General features: G+C 58.0%; 1 protein-coding gene and 1 long non-coding RNA gene across 6 annotated transcripts in view; one reads left to right on the forward strand and one right to left on the reverse strand.

Moving 5' to 3' along the window:
• The window catches only part of LOC120391365 (adhesion G protein-coupled receptor E5-like), a 209,343-nt gene extending 207,139 nt beyond the window's left edge, over positions 1–2,204 (reverse strand). For all 5 annotated transcript variants that reach the window (XM_039514957.1, XM_039514959.1, XM_039514958.1 and 2 more), the window contains exon 1: positions 2,124–2,204. In XM_039514957.1, coding sequence (XP_039370891.1) covers positions 2,124–2,154 — 31 coding nt within the window. In that variant the 5' untranslated portion in view covers positions 2,155–2,204. The remainder of the gene's footprint in view (positions 1–2,123) is intronic.
• Positions 1–15,563, forward strand: part of LOC120391433 — a 341,872-nt gene that overhangs the window by 255,684 nt on the left and 70,625 nt on the right. The window lies entirely within an intron of this gene.

Here is a 15,563-nt window from a genome sequence, read left to right on the forward strand (position 1 = left end):
GCAGAGTGCCCAGGAGATACCCGTGGTCCACCCTGTCGAACGCCTTCTCCTGATCCAGGGACAGGAGGGCGAACGACAGACCATCCCTGCACCCAAGCTCCAAGAGATCCCGGACCAGATACAGGTTATCGAAGATGGTACGGCCCGGGACGGTGTAGGTCTGGTCTGGGTGGATCACGTCCTCCAGCACGGACCCTAGCCGAATCGAAATGGCCTTCGCAACAATTTTATAGTCCGTATTGAGGAGCGAGATGGGACGCCAATTCTGTAAATCGCGGAGGTCCCCCCTCTTCGGCAATAAAGCGAGCACGGCTCGCCTGCACGAGAGAGGGAGGACCCCGCTCCGCAAGGACTCGGCCCAGACGGTGACTAGGTCTGGGCCGAGGACGTCCCAGAACACGCGGTAGAACTCCACGGTCAGCCCGTCCATGCCCGGGGATTTATTGGTGGGCATGCGACGGAGGGCTTCCGAGAACTCGGCCAGAGTGAGAGGCAGCCCTAGCCGGTCCCGGTCGCCCGCGCTGACCGTCGGGAGTCCGTCCCAGAGCACTCTGCAAGCGGCAGGATCGGTCGGATCCGGGGAGAAAAGGCGCGCGTAGAAGGTCCGGGCCCTCTCGCACATCTCCGCCGGATCCGTGCCCTGGTGTAAAGTCCACCCCGGACAGCACAGTTTACAAACCCCGGGGAATCAGTTTATAAACCCTGCTTCTGCAGCCTGAGGGAACAGGGTCTAGTAGTTAGAGCCGGGGAGGGGGGGGTTGTCAGGACACCTGGGTTCTATTCCCAGCAGGGAGAGGGGAGTGGGGTCTGGTGGGTTAGAGCAGAGGGGGTTAGGTGCCAGGACTCCTGGGTTCACTTCCCAGCACCAGAACCATCTTGCCAGGAGCCTGGAGAAACCACCTGGCCTCTCTGTCAAAGAAGGATCATCTCTCTCTGGAGTACAAGCCAGGATGGGACAACCTGTGACCCCGCCCCCCCCATAACCCGCTGCTCCCCAGGGTGTCAGAGAGGAGCCCAGCCCAGCCAGACAAATAGCACAATCCTCTAGTGCCCGGGACAGCCCAGCAGATCCCTGCCCCGCCAGAGACAAGTGTCCTGGTCCCATTCACACCAGCACGGGATCCAGGAGTCACTCCCCTGGAGTCACACAAGAGGAAACTTATGGGAGCAAAACTGGGCCCAGTTGCTCCAGATTTCCACCGGAGGAGGGGGAGGAGAATCAGCCCCCGCTGGCACTGGCTGGGCCCGATCCTGCCCTCACTCGGTCACGACACTGTCAAGGCAGCGGGTGTAAATGAGCGTCACTCCCCGGGAGTCCGGGCAGGGCCACCCAGAGGATTCAGGGGGGTGGGGCAGGGCCGGGTCTTCAGCGGCAATTCAGCTGCGGGTCCCTCTCGGAGGGAAGGACCCGCCGCCGAATGCAGCCGAAGAATGAAGCGGTGGCGGTAGAGCAGCCTAAGTGCTGCCAATCGCGGCTTTTCCCTGCCCCCGCCTGGTGCTTGCGGCGCTTGTACTCAGCGGGCGGCGCTCGGAGGCTTCGGCAGCACTTCAGCGGCGGGTCCTTCACTCGCTCCGAGTCTTCCGCTGCACTGAAGGACCCGCCGCCGAAAACCCAGAGCGAGTGAAGGGCCCGCCGCCGAAGTGCCGCCAAAAGCCCGGAGCGAGGGAAGGACCCGCCGCCGAACTGCCGCTGAAGACCCGGAGCGAGGGAAGGGCCCGCCGCCGAACTGCCGCTGAAGACCCGGAGCGAGGGAAGGACCCGCCGCCGAAAACCTGGAGCAGCTCCCACTTGCCCACCCCTCAGGGCGGCCCTGAATCCAGGCAGCAAAACACACCAACCGGGGAGCCACCCCCGGGGATTCACACCACAGTAAGTGGTGCCAGAATCGGGCCCATCTCTCATGGGCCCCAGCTCTGCTCCTGCCCTTGGACTCGGAGCGCAGCCCGTGGGGCTCCCAGCTCTACCGGGGGCTGGAGCCCACCGGCAGCCATGGCAGAGCGACACCGGAGTCACTCCCCCGATTTACACCCGGGGAACCGAGCTCAGCAACGCGCCCGGGAAGCAGCAGCCTGGGCCGAGCACGTGGTGCAGCCGGGCGGCGGGGCCAGGGTCGGGGGCTCACCGAGGGGCAGCAGGCGGCGAGCCGGGTCCATGCTGCGGGGCGAGGGAGTCCAGCGAGCGGCGCGCACCGAGCTGCAGCCGGAGGGCAGCGCCCCCAAGCCAGGGCCGGCTCTATGGGGGGGGGCGGGGGACCCCGCCCAGGAAGGGTGGGACCAGGGCAGGGGGGAGGAGAGCAGGATCGGGGGAGGGAAGGGGAGGGCCGTGTGTGGGGAGATGGGACGGGGAGAGCTCGGGGGAGCCATGGGGGTGTTAGAAAAGGGGGGCAGCTGACAGGCAGGTGCGAGCACTATTTTAACCAGGGGCTCCCAGTAAATGACAGACCTGGGTCTGGGCTGAGCCCCCATCCCAGGGGGGCTCGCGGGGGCAGGGCATTGGTTCGGTTCCCGTTTACACAGCTGCTCCCGACCAGGCAGCCACATGGGGCAATCGAGGCACCCTGGGGGCTGCTACAGCGGTGTCTGCCCAAGTCCCGAGGTGCAGAGAGGGGGCAGAAGGAGCCCCTTCCTGGGGTTAGCAATGGGGAGATCAGGGGAGAGGTGCCTGGGGAACACCTGAAGACGGGATGGCGCAGGGGGCCGGATGGGGGTCTGGATAGATTGATGGAGGGGAGGGGTGTGGGGCTGGAGGGAGGTGGGGATGGCGGGGTGGGGTGGGTGAGTGGATGGAGGGGCGTGTGGTGGATAGAGCGAGGTTGGCTGGGAGGGAAGGGTCCGGTGTATATGGGGATATCTGCCTTGGAGACCAACGTGCTGGGCTCCCATCCACTCTGACACACACACAGACACTGCTCTAAACTCCCCAGGCCCAGGCCTCCTTCTCTGGACCAGAGACACCCCTGCCCCTGGATGCTTCCCCTGAGATGGCCCCAGGAATGACCCAGCAGGGCCCGTACCAGCCCGGCCCCCAGCCCCAAGCTTATCTCCACCCCATGCCACCTCTGCTCCTGTCTGTCCCCCACCTACACCCCTGTTGTCCCCTCTCGTGCCTCCTGGAACGCAGCCCCAGCACGGTGCGGAGCCCAGATTAGCAGGGCCGGGCAGCCGGGGGCTGCTTTTCCCCTTGGAGCCCAACAGCTGAAGAGCTGCCGACATTCCAGTCCAGCTGGGGCAGATCTGTGCTTGGCTGGGAGCTCATGACCTGCACTCACCCCCACCATTACCTGTAAATCCCTTCAGCCTTGTGTTGTTAACCTGGGGAACTCCCTGTCACAGGAGAGTGGGGGAAGGCAAGAGCTTCCCAGGGTTTGGAAAGGGCTGCGATATCGATACAGGGCAATGGGGACATCCAGTGTGATGCTCTTCGTGAGGAGAGATGGTAAAGAAGGGACCAGAACCCACGAGTCCTGATGCCAAGTCCCCCTGCTCTAACCACTAGGCCAGGGGTGGGCAAACTTTTTAGCCCGAGGGCAACATCAGGGTGTGAAACTGTATGGAGGGCCGGGTAGGGAAGGCCGGGCCTCCCCAAACAGCCTGACCCCCTCCCCTATCCACCCCTCCCACTTCCCGCCCCTGACTGCCCCCTCAGAACTCCCGACCCATCCAACTCCCCCTGCCCCTTGTCCCCTGACTGCCCCCTCCCAGCACTCCCTGCCCCTAATCACCACCCCCAGGACCACACCCCCGTCCAACCCTGCCTGTTCCCTGACCGCCCCCCAAACCTCCGTCCCATCCATCCATCCATCCATCCGCCCCCTGTCCTCTGACTGTCTCCCAGAGCCCCCTGCCCCTCATCCAACCTCCCTCCCCACACCCTGCCCCCTTACCATGCTGCTCAGAGCAGCAGGAGCTTGTACCCCCCACCCGGCCAGAGCCAGCGGAGCTGCCAGCATGGCGGCGTCACTGCGGGGGATGGGGGACAGCAGGGAGGGGCCGGGGGCTAGCCTCCCCAGCCGGGAGCTCAGGGGCCGGGCAGGAGGGTCCCGCAGGCCGGATGTGGCCCGTGGGCCATTGTTTGCCCACCTCTGCACTAGACCCCACTTCCCTCCTCCAGCTCAGACTAGAACCCAGGAGCAGGGCTGCCCAGAGGATTCAGGGGGCCTGGGGTCTTCGGCAGCGGGGGGGGCCTCTGCTTCGGCAGTAATTCAGCAGTGGGGGGTCCTTCCACTCCAGGACCTGCTGCCAAAGTTCCCCGAAGACCCGCGGTGGGGGACCCATACCACCGAATTACCGCTGAAGACCCGGCACTTCGGCGGAAGGACCTCAGCCACCAAAGACCCGGAGTGGAAGAAGCTCCGGGGGCCCAGGCCCCGTGAGAATTTTCCAGGGCTCCCGGAGCGAGTGAAGGACCCCGCTCCAGGGGCCCCGAAAAACTCTCGTGGGGGCCCCTGCTGGGCCTGGGGCAAATTGCCCCACTTGCCCACCCCCCACCCCCCTCTGGGTGGCCCTGCCAAGGAGTACTGTCCCCCAGCCTGCTCTCACCCCACAGGCTGCCTCCTGCTTGGCAGGGTCGTGCCCTGTGGGATGTGGGGGGCAGTTCAGGTCAGGCTGCTGGGGACCCATGGCTGGACCCTGGGAGATTGTGTCACTGCGGGGATATCCTGGCCACCCCTTGGGCAGGCACCAGAGACCTCATGGAAACATTGCCCCAGCAGAAACAGGAACCAGCGTGAGATCAGCTGGCGGGATGGGGGTGGGGGGAATGTCCAGCTGTGGGCAGGGCTGGCTTTAGGTTTTTTGCTGCCCCAAGCAAAAAAAATTTTGGCGGCCCCCCCACCCCAGCCCTGGGCTCCCCCCCCCCACCCCTGTGCCGCCCCCGCACTGGGCTCTGCCCCCTCCCCCCCCCGCACTCCCTGCTGCACCAGCCCTGGGCTTCCCCCCCCCCCAGTGCTGACTCGGCCCACTTCCCCCCTCGCCTCCAGCCAGTCCAGCGCTGGCAGGGTCGGGGAGAGCAGCGGGGCTCCCAGGCCGCGCCTCAGCCCAGGGTCCCTCCAGCCGGGGCTCCCGCCTCCAGGACCGGCCGGGACCCAGGATGGCAGAGCTGGGGAACCGCCCGTCAGAGGGTTGAGGAGCTGGGGCAGGGCAGCCCCAGAGGGAGCAGAGCCCGGAGAGCGGGACATGGGCCCTGCACGGCAGCACCCCGGGCACTGGTCCCCACTAGGACCCCACTGCTGCTGCTCTTGGCCGCCCTGCCGCAGTCCCTGGGTGGCTCGGGCTGCTTCGCCCAGCCCCGGCTGTGGCGCTCGGGGGAGGCCACCTTGCGGCACCTGCAGGCGGCTCTGTGCGTCCCGGGGGGCAGCCCTCAGCCCGAGTGTCCCGCGCTCGGAGCCCGCCCAGCCGTAAGGTGCAGGTGCTGCTCCGTGACGCAAACTGCAGCGGCCCCAGGGGAAACCCCCGTGCAGGATGCGCTGCTGCTGCCAGGGGCAGCTCTAGGCTTTTGCCGCCACAAGTCCAAAAAAAAAAAAAAAAAAGAAAGAAAAGGCTGGCTGGACGTGCTGCCCCTGAAAATGTGCCGCCCCAAGCACCGGCTTGGTTTGCTGGTGCCTGGAGCCGGCCCTGGCTGCGGGGCACTGCGCTGGGATAGCAGGGACCTGTGAGACAGGACTGAGGGGCATCAGCAAAGTTGGGGGACAGGGCTGGAATAGCGGGGGGCTGCGGGTCACAGTCCCCTGCCCTAAAATACTCTGTAGTGCTGGGCAGCTCTGGCACAACCCAACCCTCCTTTGGACCCCCCATCAATAGACCCCAACCCCTTGTACCCCCCAAGTGTACTCTGACCCCCCCACCAACACCTCAAATACATCCCATCTCCTGTGCCCCCCCAGCCCTCTCCCCATGGTATTGGGGGTCAGGCCCCAGCAGCAGGGCTCTCCCCAGGGTGAGGTTAGAGGCCGGGTGCCCGGGGCCCTGTCCAGTCGGGGGCAGGTTTCCCCAGCTGGCCTTGATTCCGGGAGGGGGGGGGGGAATTGGCGCTGACCCTGCTGCTCCGGAACCAGGCAATCGAACCACAAACCAGCCCGGCCCCAGGGGTTCATGCTTCACTGGAGCGAGAGAGGCCGAGAGCAATGAGAGATGAGCTGTCATAGGTCTCACCCCCACTTGGAGCTGTTGGGTTCCAATGTGGGGACCTGCCTTAGTTTCCCTCTAAACTAAAATCCTAGTTTAGATCTACTACGCTGCCACCAGTCAGATTTAAGTGTCTGACACACTGCCTGTTCCCCCAACTTTCTCTGGGGAACACAGATTCAATGTCCCTGAATCTCTACGCACAGGGAAGCAGCCCACTTCCCCCCTCCCTCTCTCCTAGCCACTCTGGAGAGATATACACCGAGTCAAATCCTTGACTCAACACAAAGAGGGACTTACCTCCCCCTCCCCTTCCCTAGTCCTGGAAAGAGATACCTGATTCAAACTGCTTGAATCAAACCCAGGAGGAACTCTCTCTTCCCCCCTCCCCTTCCCCTGAATTTCCACAAGAGAAGGAATTAACCAAGTCCAAAGAAAAGAAAAGAATTTATTAAAGAATAAAAAGAAAAGTCACTATCTCTGTAACCAAATGAAACAATACAGGGTCTAAACTTATCAATCTCTGGAGAGAATCCCCCCTCCCCCTTTCTTTCTCAGTGAAAGCAAAGTAACAGCAAACAGGAATAAAGAATTTCCTTTAGCAAAACACACAATTGCAAATGTAGAAATAAAATTATAAAACTAATCCACCTTTCTAATTAATACTCACTATTGAATAGTAGAAACTACTCCAGGAGAACTTGGAGACATGACTGTCCTCTCTTAGATCCAAAGAGAGCTCTGAGCAAACAAGGAACACAGACAAAGGCTTCCCTCCACAGAGATTTGAAAAAATCTTGTCTCTGATTGGTCCTCTGGTCAGGTGGTCATCAGGTACTGCATGTTAACCCTTTACAGGTAAAAGAGACCTTAACCCTGATCTGTTTATTTATGACACGAGCGCCAAATGCTGCAGCTAGGCCCATGGGCCCGATCCTGAGATGGGGCCCCAGTGACTAGAGAGGAGAGAGGACGTGACCAGGGCATTGGGGGCAGCACCCCCAGCAGCACAGCACCCCCTGGTACCAGGCTGGGGTGTGTATGGGGGCAGGGCACAGCCAGGACACTGGGGGCAGCACCCCAGCAGCACAGCGCCCCCTGGTACCAGGCTGGGGTGTGTCTGGGGGCAGGGCACAGCCAGGGCAGTGGGGGCAGCACCCCAGCAGCACAGCACCCACTGGTGCCAGGCTGGGGTGTGTATGGGGGCAGGGCACAGCCAGGGCAGTGGGGGCAGCACCCCCAGCAGCACAGCGCCCCCTAGTGCCAGGCTGGGGTGTGTATGGGGACAGGGCACAGCCAGGGCAGTGGGGGCAGCACCCCAGCAGCACAGCGCCCCCTGGTGCCAGGCTGGGGTGTGTATGGGGGCAGGGCACAGCCAGGGCATTGGCGCCAGGCTGAGGATGCAGCTGGACATGTGCCCTGGCTCTCCTGGGATATCAGCTGCGTCGGCGATGGCTCCGGAGCTGAGCAATGGGCAGGAAAATCAGGAGCAGGAGAAGTGAAAGCGCCGACAAACCAGGGCCCCTCCTCACTCATGGGCTCCTGCTGTTGTTCTGGGGGAAGTGGTTGCCCTGGGCCGGCCGCGGTGACGATATGTAAATGAATCGAGCTTTGAAATGCAGCCTGTATTGATAGAGGTAGAAGGGGAGATGTTTGCTCAGGTCTTGTGATGTAAGCAAACAAGTCTTGTCTATTGCTATAGCTTTGAGTCAAAGGTAAAAAAGGAGTATTAACATTTAGGAATTGTCACGGAGTCCCCAGGCGATGCTCTGGAACTGCTCCCCACAAAGCCAGTCAGGACTTTGGGGAGCCTTCACCTTCCTGGGTCTCTCCTTGGAGCATTCAGCATCCTCTGCCCCTCCGTGCGCTTCCCACAGTGAGTCCGCCCTGGCGGGGTCCTGGGGAAGCCAGAGGGTCCTGCACCCCCACTTCGCAGGCCGACCTGACTCTCAGGCAGCCAGTAACACAGAGATTTATTAGATGACAGGAACACAGTCCAAAACAGAGCTTGTAGGTACAGAGAACGGGACCCCTCAGCTGGGTCCATCCTGGGGGGCAGCGAGCCAGACAACCCCGTCTGCCCTCACTTCCCATCCCCAGCCAGCCCCAAAATGAAACCCCCTCCAGCCCCTCCTCTTTGGCGAGATGCAGGGATGGCTCCAGCCCTGTCTGCTCATTGGTGCGGATGGAAGGGAAGAGTTTGTTTTATTAAATAAACTGGGCGCCTAGTCCCCACCCCGCACTTCCATAGCGTGTGAACAATAACACAGCACAGGACAGCACAGGCCGAGAGGCCAAAACTAGCCAGTGCTGCACATTTGGTGTTTGCTTTATCTGGGGGAAGATCTGCACTACATGGGCCGGGGGTTAGTCATGATTTCTCTGTTGTTTGAGTCCTTATCACTACAGGCAGCTGTGACAGTTTCAACGTACAGGGCACCAGAGTGCATCCCTGACAGACTCAAGTGGGGCCAGTTCAGATCCAGGTAACTTCACGGATTATTTCTCTTTAATACTGTACATGTAGAAACGCCAGTCATGGACCAGCTCTGGGGGAGGAGTGGGGTCTAGTCATTCTGCCTCACAGCCCCCTCCTGCCCTAACCACTAGACCGCACTCCCCTCCCAGCACTGGGAATGGAACCCATGAGTCCTGATTCCCAGCTCCCCCTGCTCTAACCACTAGACCCCACTCCCCTCCCAGCACTGGGAATGGAACCCAGGAGTCCTGATTCCCAGCTCCCTCCTGGTCTAACCACTGGACCCTGCTCCCTTCCCTGATCCCCACAAAGAGAAGGTTAAGGGACAACTTGATCACCGTGTAGAAGTACCTCCATGGGGAACAAAATATTGACCATGTGCTCGTCAGTCTAGCAAAGCTGGAAGTTGAAGCTGGACACACTCAGACTGGAAATAAGGGGCACGTTTTTCAGTGTGGGGAACGGAGCCTTGGAACAACTTACCAAGGGCCATGGTGGATTCTCCCTCGCCGGCTATTTTTAAATCAAGGCTGGATGTTTTTCTACCAGATCTGCTCCAGTTCCCACAGGAATTAAGCCGGGGACGTCCTAGGGTCTGCGTTAAGCAGGCGGTCGGATGGGATGGGATGATCACACTGGACCTGTCTGGACCTTGGGGGAGGGGAAGCCGTACAAACGGTGCTAGGTGCTGTACAAACCCACACCCAGAAATCCAGCCGCCCATCGGCTGTAGATGAAAGGAAGGTGGAGGTTTGTGTCTCCTCGGTGCTGCATGTGGTCGTCACACCTCAGCCCCTCCGAGAATCACCAGCACAGCTTGCAAACCAGGCGATCTTCTCAAATCCAAACCACTGGGCTCTGTTCATTTGCCATCTGCCTCCCAGTCAGTTTCCAGCCCAAATTGGGTCCTGCACAAAGCATCATGGGGGGTGCCCCACTTATCCCACTGGTCAGAGCCTCTTCCAGGATGTGGGAGACCCAGGCTCTAATCTCCACTGTGCCAGATGCAGCACAGGGCTCCCAAGCAAGCCCCTTATGGGATATTCAGTGCTGGGGTGTTCTCACCCTCCTCTTGGAGCTGCTCTGCTCTGTAGAAATACTTAAATCCGCATTGGGGGAGGGGGACTGGACCCAAGCGAGCAAGTAATTCTCAATCGCAGCCCAGAGTTTCCCAGAATGCACTGGGACAAACTCCAGCAGCCAGGATGAGGCAGGTGGGAAAGGATGTTGTGTGGACACCAGCCTGCGTGTTGTTAGTGGGTCAGCTGAGAGTCACAGCCGGGGCACAAGGGCTGGACACAAATGAGTCTCCTGCAGAGCAATGGGCTTAGGCAGCTGCAGTGTATTGTGCTTGCACATCTATAGTTGCACAGCGCCCTTGGAGCCTAGTGTGGTTGCACTGGTAGCATATTGTGTTTGCACACTTGTACTTACCGTGTGGTGTGCTTGCACCGCTGTCATTATACTTGTGGCACCTTAGAGACTAACAAATTTATTTGAGCATAAGCTTTCGTGGGCTACAGCCAGTGATGAGCTGCCAAAATATTAACAACCGGTTCCCTCCTCCTCACCTCACGAGGGGGTCGTGCCCCCCCGGGGGGTCGTGCCCCATCCAACCCCCCATGTTTTTTGACACCCCCCCGGACACCTGACCCACCCACCCCCTTCCCTGTCCCCTGACTGCCATTTGCAGCCCCATCCAACCCCTCTTCTCATTCTAGATGGCCCCCTGGGACCCCTGCCCCATCCAACCACCCCTTCTCTCTGTCCCTGACTGTCCCCACCACCTCATCCAACCCCTGCTCCTTACTGATTGCCCCCCAGGACCCTTGCACCCATTCAATCCCCCTGTTCCCTTCCCTCTGACCGCCCTGACCCCTATCCACCCCTCCACAACCCACCAAACACCCGCCCCCTGCTCCCTTACCACACTGCCCGGGGCCGGAGCCGGGGCCGCTCTGCCCGGCCGGGCCATCACCGGGGCCGGAGCCGTAGTCACACCCGCGGGAGCCGACTCCCTGGGCCAGGCCGGGCTGGCACCGGGGCCGGAGCCAGAGCCGCAGCCGCAGGGCCCGACTCCCCGGGCCGGGCCGACACCGGGGCCGTAGCCAGAGCCGTAGCCGCGGGGCCCGACTCCCCAGGCCAGGCCGACACCGGGGCCGAAGCCGGAGCCGCAGCCGCGGGGCCCGACTCCCCAGGCTGGGCTAACACCAGGGCCGGCGCCGGAGCCGCAGTCGCGGGGCCCAACTCCCCGGGCCGGGACGACACCGGGGCCGGAGCCGCAGCCGCGGGACCTGACTCCCCGGGCCGGGCCGGCACCGGGGCCCGAGCCGCAGCCGCGGGGCCCGACTCCCCAGGCCGGGCCGGCACCGGGACCGGAGCCGGAGCCGGAGCCGCGGGGCCCGACTCCCCGGGCCGGGTCAGCGCCGGAGCCGCAGCCGCGGGGCCCGAGCTGGGCCAGGTCCGAGCCGCGCAGGCGGGACCAGCCCAAACCGGGGGTGCTTGGCTGGGACCGGGCTGGGGCGCTCGGCCAGGGCCAGGAGGAGCCGTCCCGCCCCCTCCCCCACACGCCCGGCTTACCTGCCTGCTCCTTTTTTCAGGCTTCCCGCGAACATTTGATTCGCGGGAAGCAGGAGAAGGGGAGGAGAAGGAGGGCGGAGCGTTCAGGGGAGAGGGGGAGGTGAGCTGGGGCCGGGGCCAGGGCCGGGGCCGGGCAGACAGCTGCCCGAGCCTTTGTTAAATTTAAAAGCTTTTTAGAATCGGTTGTCCTGGAACAACCGGTTCTAAAAAGGCTTCTAAATTTAACAACCGGTTCACGCGAACTGCTGCGAACCGGCTGGAGCTCACCACTGGCTACAGCCCACTTCTTCGGATGCAAGGAATGGAACATGGATTGAGGAGATATATATACACATACAGAGAGCATGAAAAGATGGGAGTTGTCTTACCAACTCTGAGAGGCCAATTAAGTAAGGAAAAAAACTTTTGAAGTGATAATCAAGATAGCCCAGTACAGACAGTTTGATAAGAGGTGTGAGAATACTTACAAGGGGAGATAGATTCAATGTTTGTAATGGCTCTGCCATTCCCAGCTCTCTAACACCACATTCTACAGGCCATTATCCTCTGATCCCACGGAGGATTACCAAAAGAAACTACACCATCTGCTAAAAAAACTCCCTGACAAAGCACAGGAACAGATCTGTACAGGCACATGCCTAGAACCTCAACCAGGGGTATTCTATTTGCTACCCAAGATCCATAAACCTGGAAATCCTGGACACCCCATCATCTCTAGCATTGGCACCCTAACATCAGGATTGTCTGACTATGTGGACTCTTTCCTCAGGCCCTATGCTACCAGCACTCCCAGCTATCTTCGAGACACCACTGACTTCCTGAGGAAACTACAATCCATCGGCGATCTTCCAGAAAACACCATCCTGGCCACTATGGATGTGGAAGCCCTCTACACCAATATTCCACACAAAGATGGACTACAAGCCATCAGGAACACTATCCCCGATAATGTCACAGCTAACCTGGTGGCTGAACTTTGTGACTTTGTCCTCACCCACAACTATTTCACATTTGAGGACAATATATACCTTCAAGTCAGCAGCACTGCTATGGGTACCCGCATGGCCCCACAGTATGCCAACATTTTTATGGCTGACTTAGAACAACGCTTCCTTAGCTCTCATCCCCTAACACCCCTCCTCTACTTGCGCTACATTGATGACATCTTCATCATCTGGACCCATGGAAAAGAAGCCCTTGAGGAATTCCACCATGATTTCAATAATTTCTATCCCACCATTAACCTCAGCCTAGATCAATCCACACAAGTGGTCCATTTCCTGGACACTACTGTGCTAATAAGCGATGGTCACATAAGTACCACCCTATACCGGAAACCTACTGACCGCTATACTCACCTACATGCCTCCAGCTTCCACCCAGGACACACCGCACGATCCATTGTCTACAGCCAAGCTCTAAGATACAACCGCATTTGCTCCAACCCCTCAGACAGAGACAAACACCTACAAGATCTCAAGCGTTCTTACAACTGCAGTACCCACCTGCTGAAGTGAAAAAACAGATTGACAGAGCCAGACGAGTACCCAGAAGTCACCTCCTACAAGACAGGCCCAACAAAGAAAATAACAGAACACCATTAGCTGTCACCTTCAGTACCCAACTAAAACCTCTCCAGCACATCCTCAAAGATCTACAACCTATCCTGAAAGATGATCCCTCACTCTCCCAGATCTTGGGGGACAGACCTGTCCTCGCTTACAGACAACCCCCCAACCTGAAGCAAATACTCACCAGCAACCACACATCACTGAACAAAAACACTAATCCAGGAATCTACCCTTGCAATAAAGCCTGATGCCAACTCTGTCCACATTCAAGTGACATCATCATAGGACCTAATCACATCAGCCATACCATCAGGGGGCTCATTCACCTGCACATCTACCAATGTGATATATGCCATCATGTGCCAGCAGTGTCCCTCTGCCCTGTACATTGGCCAAACCGGACAGTCTCTACGCAAAAGAATGAATGGACACAAGTCTGACATCAGGAATCATAACACTCAAAAACCAGTAGGAGAACACTTTAACCTTTCTGGTCATTCAATTACAGACCTGCGGGTGGCAATTTTGCAACAGAAAAGCTTCAAAAACAGACTCCAATGAGAAACTGCTGAGCTGGAATTGATATGCAAACTAGATACAATCACCTTCGGTTTAAATAGAGACTAGGAATGGCTTGCCAATTACAGAACCAGTTTCTCCTCCCTTGGTTTTCACACCTCAGCTGCTGGAACAGGGCCTCATCCTCCCTGATTGATCTAACCTCGTTATCTCTAGCTTGCTTCTTGCTTGCTTATATATACACCTGCCCCTGGAAATTTCCACTGCTTGCATCCGACAAAGTGGGTATTCACCCATGAAAGCTCATGCTGCAAAATGTCTGTTAGTCTATAAGGTGCCACAGGATTCTTTGCTGCTTCTACAGAACCAGACTAACACGGCTACTCCTCTGATACTTGAGCCATTACAAACATTGATCTATCTCCCCTTCTAAGTATTCTCACATCTCTTATCAAACTGTCTGTACTGGGCTATCTTGATTATCACTTCAAAGTTTTTTCCTTACATAACTGGCCTCTCAGAGTTGGTAACACAACTCCCACCATTTCCAGCTCTCTGTATGTGTATATATATATATATATATATATATATATATATATATATATATATATATATATATATATATATCTCCTCAATTCATGCTCCATTCCATGCATCCGAAGAAGTGGGCTGTAGCCCACGAAAGCTTATGCTCAAATAAATTTGTTAGTCTCTAAGGTGCCACAAGTACTCCTCGTTCTTTTTGCGGATACAGACTAACACGGCTGCTACACTGAAACCTGTCATTATGCTTGTGAGTTTGTCGGGTTGTTGTACAATTGCACTTTCAGCATAAAGGTGCTTGCATGCTTGCAGTTGCACCATTGCATTTGCAGCATATGGTGCTCGCATTGTTGCACTTATAGTATACAGCTGTGCAATTTTCCTTGCAGTGTCATGTTGCACAGTGGTAGTTACAGTTACACTGGGAGCATTGTAGATCAATCTGTAACTGACTGTGAACAATCAATTGAGATAACCCACTACCTTCGGACCAGCCTACAGCTGTGCAATTTTCCTTGCAGTGTCATGTTGCACAGTGGTAGTTACAGTTACACTGGGAGCATTGCATGCTCGTATGGTTTTAGCTGCACAATTGTCCCATTGCACTTGCAGCATTGTGCTTTTGTACAGTTGTAGTGGAGCTGTTGCATCTGTAGTGTATCATTTGTACAGCTGCACCATTGTGTGCCTGCCTTGCCGGCATTACCCAGTTGTAGTTGTGGTGTAGCGTACTTCCCTGGTTCTAGTTGCCCTTGCAGCCGCTTGTGCCTGTAAGGTTGTAGTTACGTGGTTGTTGCACTAGACCTTGACAGTTGTCCAGTTGCACTTGCAGCAGATTGTGTTTGCACAGCTGTAGCTACAGCAGCTTACACGGTTGTCGTCACACAAATGCATTTGTGGCATCATGTGTTTATACAGTTGTACTTAACCTAGAAGTACAACCTGTTCCCTCAAACCCTCGTACCCCTGCAGTGGCCCAGGCCAGTTCCTCTTTCTCATGGCGCCAATGGGTGCCACGGGTGGGGAAAAGTGGGGCACAAGTGGGGCAGGCTGGAAATAGCAGCATTGATAAGGCCGGCACCGGCTGAGGAAGTTGCACCCAGAGTGAGAGAACGAGACACAAGGAGTGAGTGAGCGAGAGCCTGGCACCATCAGCCTGAACCACTTCGGTGCGCCTGCAACAGCCAGGGCTAATGGGAAATAATCACCAAGGCTTGATAATAACCAGATATTATACGTCACCAAGCAAACAGCTCCCCCTACAGGCCAGGTGGGTCAGGCTCTCTCTGCTCTCGGTGGGAGCTGATCATTAACAGCGCCAGGAGATCAAATGAGACAAACCCCAAAATCAGGAGCCCCCAAATCAGGAGATTTTAGTAAAAAAAAAGATGAGATTGTGGTGTGGGGGTTTGTCTATTGCTATGAATGAAATAACTTGCAGTGGATGCGTGAAGAGGGGAAGCTCAGGTAGGAGGAGGGAGGTTATTTTACTCTGTATCTGGCACTGGTCTGAGTGCCGCTTAACTAGTGTCCAGTTCTGGTGTCCCCACTTCCAGACAGATGCTGATAAATTGGAGAGAGGCCAGAAGGCCCGTGAGGATTCACAAACCTGCCCTGTAGGACAGACTCCAGGAGGTCAATGGGCAGGGCCGGCTCCAGGTTTTCTGCTGCCCCAAGCAGAAAAAAAAAAAAAAAGCTGTGGCAGCGCGATCGTGCCGCTCCACTCTTCAGCGGCAATTCGGCAGCAG

This window comes from Mauremys reevesii, linkage group 25 (genome assembly GCF_016161935.1).
Source record: "Mauremys reevesii isolate NIE-2019 linkage group 25, ASM1616193v1, whole genome shotgun sequence".
Lineage (NCBI taxonomy): Eukaryota > Metazoa > Chordata > Testudines > Geoemydidae > Mauremys > Mauremys reevesii.